This window comes from Rhyacophila brunnea, unplaced genomic scaffold, assembly GCF_057557595.1.
Source record: "Rhyacophila brunnea isolate RB1 unplaced genomic scaffold, BYU_Rbru_1.0 scaffold_22, whole genome shotgun sequence".
Lineage (NCBI taxonomy): Eukaryota > Metazoa > Arthropoda > Insecta > Trichoptera > Rhyacophilidae > Rhyacophila > Rhyacophila brunnea.
The window spans coordinates 10126815-10138264 of record NW_028232882.1 but is presented as its reverse complement, the minus strand read 5'-3'; the positions used below and the strand labels follow the sequence as shown (position 1 = coordinate 10138264).

General features: G+C 35.5%; 1 protein-coding gene across 3 annotated transcripts in view; it reads right to left on the bottom strand.

Annotated features, from left to right (window-relative positions):
* LOC147070026 (uncharacterized) overlaps positions 1–11450 on the bottom strand; it is a 259354-nt gene continuing 247904 nt past the window's right edge. For all 3 annotated transcript variants that reach the window (XM_085949958.1, XM_085949959.1, XM_085949960.1), the window contains one exon: positions 1–2214. In XM_085949958.1, coding sequence (XP_085806084.1) covers positions 125–2101 — 1977 coding nt within the window. In that variant the 5' untranslated portion in view covers positions 2102–2214 and the 3' untranslated portion in view covers positions 1–124. The remainder of the gene's footprint in view (positions 2215–11450) is intronic.

Here is an 11450-nt window from a genome sequence, read left to right as displayed (position 1 = left end):
TGTACTATTGAAAAATTATATTACAGATTTTTGGTTTGATTACAATAAGAAACACATAAAAAATTAGTGTCCATGTGTGGTAACGTTTGAGTGATATTTACATAATTCTCTCGAATTGAGTCCTTCATCTTCCATCAAGTTTTTCTCCGGATTCTCTAAAATGAGGGTGCCTTCCCCGTTTATAGTTCATCAAATCCTCAAGTTGGATCTGCCGCTTTCTATTAATACGGCCCCTTCGATGATTAACAGCCGTGTGCCTTACGTTAAGTCTTCCTTCAGAATGATGAGATCCCGGATAAAGAGTCTGATAATGCGAAGGGTGTCGCTCGTGCTCCAGTCGTACATCAAAAGGATACTCTTGAACGGATGGAGCCTTTGATATGAAATCCATCAATTCGCGTTCTTCAGCAGAATTCCGTACGTTCCATCCGTAAGGTAACCACCAGTACGGTAACCTCTGCTTGGGTATATCCTGGAGGGGTTGATTCCTTTCGTTGTACTCCAGGGAATAAGGAATCTGTCGATCTGACTGAATGTTCTGAGGCTTGGCATTATCAAATGGAAACTTAACAGTATTGATAGAAGCAGTGTCCAATGCTGGTATCTTAAACCCTTCATTCACATTGTTTGCAACAGGAGACTCATTGGGAAATTTAATTGGGTTCTCGATTGTCTTTTTGTGTAGAGCTATTTCTTCAGGATCAGTGTTTCTTGAAACATTGGCAAATCGACTAATGAGTTTAATTGTCTCTTCAAAATCATTGTTGCTCGACGGAAGTAATCCCAATTCTTTGTCCAGTTCAAAATCACTTGCTGGCAAAATATTCAGTTTAGGGAAGTTTTTATTTTTCTCTTCATCGAGTTTTCCTGGAACTTTTTCATCTTTATTGTGAATCCCCTTTTCTTCTGAAGCATTCATTGGAACAGGCTTTTTCTTGTCTGAACTTAGTGACAGAATTTCTGACTGATCTTTCTTCAATAATGCTATTTCATCTTCCAAAGTTTCAGGTTTAGATACAGTGTCATTCACAATAGTATCAGATGTCTGATTGACTTGAGGAAAATCTCCATTTGGTGTAGCAGATGATACAATTGAAGGAGATTGATTCTCTTTCAACATGAGATTTTCTGGTGCAAGTTCTGTTCTTTCAGTCAACATATTCTTTTCTCCCTTTCCTTCAGTTTGTTTAGTAGATGTTTTATTTCCTGCATCATGAGAGTGTTCTGAGTTTACTTTTTCTGGACTTTTTTTGATTGTATCCTTTTCATACTTAGTTTCTCCAGATGTCTCGTAATCGGTTGTACTGTTGTGTCTGACATTTTCCAACTCTTCCAAAAGATCTTCTTCATCACTGGAATGGGCCGTCACGTTCTCAAACTTTCCATTCGACGAGAGTAAAAGCGTAACTCCTGAGTAGGTTGAGTTCCTAATAAGTATCGATACAGGCCCTGCAGCATCTGAAGTATTCTTGCGAGGAATATCCTGAGACTCCGCAGGGGCGCTGTCAAGAAAAAACTGGTTCTTGTCACTATTGTATTCTGGGACAACTTCTGGCGAAGACGTCGGAACTAGCGGTGTTTTCTTCTTTATCAGTAGACCTATTTCTCCGGACCCATCGTGGTCATCTGGCTTAGGTCCTTTTATTTGCAAAGCTATTGGTATATTAAACTGAAATGGTCCAGCTGAGTCTGGGGCATCTGTTTCTGTCTCATAATCATACGATTCGTCTTGTCCTCCTCCAGAGGTTTCTGTCGCAAATTGAGAATTTAGCTTTTGCAGTAAAAACTCAAGATGTGCCGTTTCGTCCACTTTGACAACTTTCACGCAGCGGTTCATGGCATCAGGACGATATCCCTCAGCGCACGGTGGTAATGACTCTGATCCGAGTTGAGGGAATACAAACAGAGATTTTGTTGTTATCCTTCTGGGTGGAGGAACTTGTCGCGATCCTTGCTGAAGCCACGCATCCCAGGCTAAGTCGCTGGGAGAATGTTCCAGTGGTCGCGTCGTTGGGGCACTCCACGTTCGGTCGATAAAAAATAGGGCGAGTATTAGAATCACCCCTGCCATTTTGGAGGTGACTTTCTTCGATTTGGACATTCTTGCTCTCTTCACATGTGGATGTGAGAGAAAGGAGCTGATGAGTTGAGGGTGTCTTCAGCGTTTGATCTCCGGAAAAGACACGTCACTCAGGGCGCACATCTGTGACGAATCTGAAATTATAAAAACAATAATATAAGAAATTGAACTAAAATATTTAAGTATAACATCTAGGTTACGGCATGGGATCAAAAATAATAAATAATTCATCGTGAATCCTAACACACATAATATATAATATCATGGGGTTACTGCCGAAAGTTGGTAAGTCTCGAAATCGTGTTATGGAGTAATTGCAATTTGAAGTTTGACATTCCCTCTAAAATCAGGCATAATGTTAATTTCTTTGTGCTTCCATTTTCTATATATCGGATGTCCTTGACTTTTTTCTAGCATACATATTTATAAATAATATAGACACATTATCCGTTGTTAACTCAAAATACCTAAATTATCGACTTACCAACTTTTGGTAGCAATCATTTTGTAGAAAAAAATACGACACCCGTCGGGACTTGACCCTGTATCTGCTGGATTCACGCCAGTGTATACTTTTCCAAATAAGCTACGGGCATCTCATTGAACTACGACGATTTTAACTAGTAGGTAGTTGTCACAAAAAATGCTTATCGAATTGCATTAATGTTGGCTATCGGTTATAGTATATTAGTCCTAAGTACTAAGTCCCGTCGGGTGTCGTATTTTTTTAATACAAAATGATTTTTTATAGTGTGTATATGCATGAGCTGTTTTCAAATTATGTATATTCTTTATTATAAGATGCCCAGTATTTTTTTAGTAATAACAGAACACACAGAAAGAATTAAAAAACAAACTATATGTTGTGCTTGTGAATCAAAACGCAGTTCAAAAGACAAATATTTCTTAATTGCAGACACGCACTTAATTTTATTGTAATATTTATTTGTTTAATAATAATTGTTTATTGTAATAAAATAATATTATCAAAGTTACGTAGATAAAAGACAAATAAAAAAGAATAGACAAAAAAGATAGCGATTGTCTGATATTAAAAACTGACCACAGTTCAATAATTGCAATATTATGATTTTAATAAAGAAATGTTTGAACCATAGGCTGTCTAAACAGCTAGATTTATTAATAAAGTTCCGTATAAGTACACGTTTAATCACCTAAGTACTAACATCTACTACCAAATGCAAGCTGGTCTATCAAGCATATTGTTTAACTGCATAGTCGAATAAAAATAAAAACGTTTTCAAAGAACGACTTGTGCGTTCTCCAGCTGCATTAAAAACCCCTTTCAAAATATTTACGTAAACCCAATAAAAATGACTTAACGCGGTTTATTGTTCTTTATAGTTATATTGATATATTTTATATTCTACGGACAACCAGTGACGTCCCTAGACAAAATGCCGCCCCTGGGCAGTGCCATAATGCCGCCCCACATTTGTTTACAATATTTTTTATCATCCGTGTTCGTGTCGTTTCTGGTCACCAAGGATGTCGAAGGGCAACGGAAGTAAACTAGACATCGCGAACCCGCCAAAAAAATACAGTCCTGTTAAACCTGTTATATTGATTAATGCATTTTGTTTCCAACCAGTGAGCTGATTTATTTAAAGGAAAGATATTTTCATTATTAAGTACTCAGTTTAGGTAGATATTTCTATATATTCCAAATGATTCACCTAGATTTGCCGCCCTTGGAGTAACTGCCCCCCCCCCCCCATGCGACGCTCATTCTGCCTACCCCCACGGGACGTCACTGCGGACGACGGTGGATAAAAGTTCAAAGAAATAAATATTCAAAAAGTTTAATAACCGAAAAAAAGACACCACAACTGATAGAGCATGTAGATTTATTATTTTATGCTGTGTATCAATGCTCCCTTATGAGATTTTGAAAGAATGCTTTTCGGTAGTTTTGTACACAACTGTGATGCATCAGCATGGCCCCCACATCCTGAAGCGGGCCCCCAGGCCAGGATCTTTGGCGGCCCCACCTACCCATCGCTTAGGTTAAAGGCAGTCTGTCGCACTACAGTGGCGTTTTTCAAATGGTGTTCGAGGTCAAATAAAATTCAGTGTATTTTTAATGATCTCTTAACAAAGTAAAATAGCACCGCAGGCGACTTTTTTGCCAATAGAGAAAATTTAAGATGTGTGTTTATCTCATTTATCTGGTCGACTAGCCACGCCGGGTCCCCCATGAGCCCGGGCCCCTAGGCTACAGCCCTGTCAGCCCCCCCTTGTGGGGGCCATGTGCATCAATCATTAGTTATAGCATCGCTCTACCATTATTTTGGTGAAGCTCCATTTTTGGCGATTTAAACTAAGATCGGAGATCTTAGTGATTTTAGTCCTACATAATTCGCTCTAATTATTTGATTTTCTACCCTACATCGATGAGTCATTAACTATGGGGAATGGCGGTTTTGGGTCCGTGTAAGCCCAGGCCACTGACAAGTTTCAAGACCTCGAGGCACAGACAGCTTCGGTATCCCCCCTGCAAAAATATGTGTTATCCCTTTCACAGATTATTATAGCTTCCTTTCCAGCCCTACTATATATTTAGTATTGAATTATCAATAATTATAATAACCCTATACAAACTCAAATGTAAATTTCGGTCCTCATACTTGAGAAAGCTCACTATGTACGTTAGTAAAAAAATATATACATATGCGATAGCCCATTTAATAAACAGCAGTATTTATTCTCCGAGATTATATAATTTTATTTTTACTAGGTACCTACCTACCTAACTAGTTTGAATTAAACTGGAAACATGCTAGTTTATCAAAAATTAAATTAAACTATTGGAGTGAGTGTATTATTATTATCCCATCGGTCTGAAAACAATCAAAACATATTCATTTACAAGTAAGTGAATGACAAAAGAAGATACCGAAATGAATTAATTTTTTACCTCAACCAAAAATTTTGATTTCTGCAAGTATGACACTTTGCTTCTGATGTCCACAAATCTCATAATATCACACCTATGTTATAGAATTTTGTCATATTGTATGTACTAGTATCTAGTAATATTAGTTCATTCGGTAACATTTTTATCGGCGATAACACACCGTAAATCAATTTCATATCACAGAAAGAAAGTTAACGTACTCGAAGGTTCATTTAATTTACACAACATATATTATATATTAGTTCTTATATTATTTTTAAAGCAGTTTGTATTGAACGAATGAACTCTTTCCAGTAAATCGCTCATTAACGACGAAATTCTTGGAATTTCTCTTCAATTAACTGTTTATTATTGCTAAACAATATTATTTACCATATCACACAACACTATTTCTCCATAACTGTATGCATCATAATTGCCATAAAAGTATTAACAAATTTAGCCTTGAAATATTAAGATATTATTTAACTTACCTACTCAATTGAGAATAAGTAGGTAGGTACTAATATTATCAAGCTATAAATAAATCAATAAATAAATCAGTAGTCAGATTTAGATAATATAGTTAACTAACTATTTTTGACATAGCTATCATCATTATTATATTATACGAATCGGTGTTTTTTTCTCAAATCACATGAGACGATTGCTTCGTAAAATAGTTAAAAACGGGTGCTTACTTTGAGGTTTTTACGTGTTGCAATACAACTTCATTGCTGTGTTTTAACCATAGAGGTATTAATTAAAAAGAGAGTTTTAGGAATCGGCTTTCTCATACAACTGAATGAAGCAGGCCAACAATAGCTGACAACTTACGAGAAATAGCGACGCGATAAAAAAAAATGCAGGGTATCACGGAGAATTTACTTTGGTCATTAAAACGTATCCATATAATAAATAATGTTAATGTGGAAATTTTTCCGTAAATTGATTACCAGCCTGCCTCTATACCATACTTTTTCACCACACTTGCCTGCTTCACCATACTTTCATATAACCTAGATTTTAACCCGCCCCTAGGTTTTAACACTGAATGGGCATTAAAACGTACCCATATAATAAATAATGTTAATGTGGAAATTTTTCCGTAAATTGATTACCAGCCTGCTTCTATACCATACTTTTTCACCATACTTGCCTGCTTCACCATACTTTCATATAACCTAGATTTTAGCCCGCCCCTAGGTTTTAACACTGAATGGGGGGAGGGGCATCGCAAAAATCCAGTCGTAAAATACGAACAAAATAAAATACATGAAACATGTACTTACATATTATTTTTAACACTACAACCAGGGAATTCTGAAATATTGGGAACTGAAATACCTAACGGGTAAGGAAAAGCAGGCAACTGTTCTCGAGTAAGTAATAAAATGGGATAGATTTGAACACGTGTCAAGAATACGTCATACGTCGAATACTGACTACTCTCGGTTTATGCATTGACGCTCATTTAATATTGGTGTATTACACACACTACTGCACGTCTATAATACGTGGTTCATTTTCGTAGGACACTCACGCATTCAAAACCCTGTGTCAAAATTTACTGTATTAGTATAATAGCCTATCGGTTCTGTGACTACAACAGACCATGACAGCAGTGTAGTGAAATAGTACTGAAATTAGTAATAGAAGTGAAATTACAAACACCCAGACTGAGAAAATCACAAATATATTGTGACCTAACAGGGTTAGAACCCGCAGCCCCTGGATTAAAGGCCAGCGACTTACACACTGGACCACGAGGGCCGACCATAATAATTAGTATGTACGTATGTTGTACATACGTTGATATATTATATATAATATTATACAAATTAAGAGACTGAAATAAATTATAGGTATGTGTAAATTAATAATATACAAAAAAATACTTTTATGCTTATTTTGTTGGACATACATAATACGTACTCGAAAAATATATATCTGAGGTGTTTTAAAATTATGTATGTTCAATAAAAAAATGTTACATTCCCAAATCTTGTGAATTATTCATTGAATAAAAAATAGTTTATTAAATTATTAGCAAGTGCAATTACGTTATATCTAAAATTTGGAGAAACCCTGACGCTGGTTAATACCTAATTAAGGTAAATTATTGAGATTTTGATTTAAAAACACAAAAACCGATTGCCAAAAATTAATCCAATTTGTTTAAGAGCTTGGAGATGTAAAAACTACTTAGTGTATTTTCGTCGTAATTAGATATGATGCACGAGAACCAATAATTGGTAATGTATAATGGCATGAATCCACTGGAGACGGGTTCTTGTCCAGCTGGGTGTCATATTTTGTTTAAATAAGATTTTTTCAAGTGGGTATAAAAGTAAAAATAATTTTACATTAATATTGTGAATTATTCGTTGTATAAAAAATATTATTGCTATCGACCGAAGGTACTTAATGGAATTTGATTTTAAATTCTAATAGATTTATGTTTTGCACTATTCCATTTGAGTCGTTTTCTGCGACCCGGGTTTCGCCTTTCGGCATCTTCAGGCGCTGTGTACACTCACCAAAGGCAAACACACACTGACAATAGTACAAAACTAAAATACATTAGATTATAAATAATAGTTTATACATATTTTTGACTACGTAAGGAAGTATATATTTTTTAACGAAAGTTGATTCATTTCTATTGTAGAGTATTGTGGCAGTAGCTATAAATTGACAAACGATAAATGAAGTAGGAACAGGGCTCGAAATGGAACGGAACGCACCGGAGCGCCGTTCCGGCTCGTGAAATTTCTAAAATTATCGCTCCGTCTCGTGGAAAAAATGTGTTGACCGTCTGAGCTAGATAGGCCATAGAATAGAAAGTCTGACAAACTTATTTTCATAAAATACACATACGATTTGATGACTATGTAAATATCTTCAGAAAATTTGTCGAGCGCTCCGGTTCGTAAACTTTTCCATTTCGAGCGCTGAGTAGGAAGTAAGATCATGTCAACGCGCGTGTTTGAACATCTACGGAACCGAAAAAAATCGTTTTTAATCATTGAAACTTTTAATATTTAAATCTTTAAAAATCTTTAAATTCCATCTCTACTTCAATAGACAATAGTGTGAGTCCACGGTTTCAGATAGGTGTTTTAAAAAATACACCTTCTATACAAAAGGCTGCTTTCGTCCGCTAAAACCGCTAACTAGGGTATGTTTGTATCAAATTATTAACACATATTGTAACAATTATAATTAGCCGGTATTAATTGTTGCAATAAATGATATATTTTAACGGCATGCCCCCTGCCTGTGCTAAAATTTAGAGCATGAGCGATAGAGAGAGAGCGAGAGAGAGACAGTTTCGACTAATTAACTGATTACAATACAATTACAATTATAATATTTCAGTATAAAATGTATGTAACAAATACTAACACATTATCACGTTAGCACTTTAGCGGTCGATAGTCGCCTTTTGTATAGAATAGACCCGCTGACAACTGTTAAACCTTGTATGTTAATTAATACATTTTGTTACCTACCACTGAGCTGATTGTTTAAATGGAAAGATATTTCCGTTATTAATTACTAAGTTTAGGTAGCTATTTCAATATATACCAAATGATTCTCGTCGATTTGCCGCCCTACTGCCGCCTCCAAGCGACGCTAAATCTGCCTACCCACACGTCACTGTGTAGTTTACTTACATCAGGGATGGCGAACCTTTTTACGTACGCGTGCCAAAATTTCCCAAATAATATTTTTCGACTGTCTGACGTGCCAAGCAGTTTTTTATGGCGAATTTTTTTTTTAGTTTTCTAAAAAATAGTTTTTTAGAGCTAGAGTAAAAAGGTTTAAAAATTACAATGGAGTTATTCTATCTTTCACCGTATTTCTATATTTCTATATTGTCTTTTATTCTTTGAATATTTTTTTTCCTTGTTTTCAAAGGTTGTGGAAGCATTTAAACCATTCTTCTTTCATATTATATTCTCCATCACTGAGCGGTTTTCCATTTTTAGAGATTATGTTTGAGGTTAAATAACGAGCAGCTATTATATATGAGTGACTGCCGATAATTAATTTCATAAGGTTTGTTGATTGAATATTATTATTTTTAATTGCCCGATCCTAAGGACCGACCTATCTAATCGTATATTTACATTAAACGTAATGATTATTCTTTAAAATGATTTGCCTGCAATTCTTTATACAATGCGAGTTGTCATTATTTATGGATGTATTTCGTCGTTTCCGTTTCCGCATCGATTGGTAGGTACCTAAACTTAATATGAAAAACCGAAGAAAATACGCATGGAGATGTCATTATTTTTTAATATTACATATAAGTAAGTAGGTACTTTAGTAATATTTCTTTTCTCTTCAAAATGAAACATTCGCGTGCCATAGGTTCGCCATCTCTGACCTACATGGTATCTTCGATGAAGGTACCGGATGCTGCCATTACTAAGGAAGCCACGAGAAGATCGGCAAGCGACTGGGATTTTCGAAGTTGATTATTATCATTCGGTATACAGAATGATCACAAAGAAACTTTCCGTGATGACGACCACGCACAAGTACTGCCGAGTGCCGGATACAGGCTTACCACAAAACAAGTTATGATTATTCCACACCACTTAACTCACTGCATGATAATTTTTATCATTACAAAAGATATTATGTAAGTCAGCAAGTGCCTTATCCACGATGGAAACACAATTCGGAGAAAGTATGTTTCAATGCAATAATCGACTGATGTTTGTCACGTATTGGGCTTAATATGATAACTATTACGAGACAACCGGTCGGTCACTTTAGTCAGTGGCAAGTAGATATATTGTTTTGACTAATTATTCTAGTCTAGATGATGTATGCGGGTATGCCCTACGTGGGTCAGTACGATCGCTTGCTAATCCGCGAATCAAATTCACACCGTAAGACACCATGGCCGAGATATAAACTAGATTAACCTAACATTTTATTGACTGACGATGGTTAACAAAATATTCAGATAACTCTTTAAAATTCTTGGCGCAAAGCCGTGAAAACTTTTGTTAAATAATGTGTTTCTGGCATGGCCAAACTTTGGTGGTTGGGCGATGTCAACAAGAATGCTAGAGCGGCTGGTGCAACCACCTGTAGGATACTGGCCCAGGATAAGGATAGATTGAAGAAGTTGTTGGAAGAACTAGCCGTGGGTTGTTTAAGCCTCTATTAGTACTATTAGAGGCATGTAGCGACAGCATACGAAGCATGCAATTCAAAATAATTTACTGATAAATTATATTAGAGTTTTAATAATTTTAATATATTTTAATTTTAATCTCGAATATGTAAAAATATGGGATAATGGGAACAATATGTTAAAGAATGTTATTTTTAATTGTTACATCGATGTCATAACATATATTAAAGATGGCCCGTCAACGAAACGCGCATTCAATATTGGTAACATGTATCGGGCTTTGTATTTCTTACGTTTTATGGCATGACCACCATTTAAGTCATAAACTAATCTTATTAACCTGTTCTGTGGTGAAAGGTTTTTATTGATTATTACGTCATATTCACTTATTCAGGCAACTTGACTGGAATGATAAAGGGATTCCCATAAATGGAGAATACATGAGTCATCAGGTTTAAAACATCCGCAAGGTAGACCTAGAGGCCGCTGGATCGATGAAATGATAAAGTTCTGCGGAAGTACATGGCAATGTAGCGCACAGGATTCATCCAGCAGTGGACAGATTCAGGCTGATGATGATGACATATTACTGTATTTTTCCTTAATCATAAAAGCAGTATCAGAAAGATTTTGATAATGTATTAATTTGTAAGTAGGTAGATATATTTTTTAACGTGATTTTTCTACAAAATAAAAAAGTGTACATATTTTATATTTCAATCGAGCTTTATGTAAGTCACAAATTACATTTCAAAGGAGGGGATTAAAACACAGTAGTTTACCCCGAATTTCAAATATTATTTGAACGACCCTGCTTACAATCTAATAGTTACAAACTATATTATTTAGGTACCTGCATAGAAGCTGTCATTCTGCCGTTGGTTTAGCACCAGAGCCTTATGATAACAAGACGTTTTTAAAGCTCCGCAGACAATATACCGTAAACTTAATTGACGGCAAAAAATAACAGTTCAAAAACATTATTTGCTTATATGGGGATTTTATTTTTTTTTCTCCTACAAATTTCTGACATTGAAAAGACAGAACAATCTGAAATGTTATTATTTAATATCGGACATGTCGATCTCTATTACCTTTGATACGGAATGCCAGTCTGTCGGTTGGATAAACCCCAATGTAACAAGCCGCTGACAACTACCACGTAGGTTACTGCGTGTGAAATGAGAGGTCGAGACTCAAAACCACGACTATCAAATCGAAGACGGTTTTGATTATCAAGTATTTAATTTAACTATTTATAAATAAAATATATTATATTCTAGTTTAGCTAA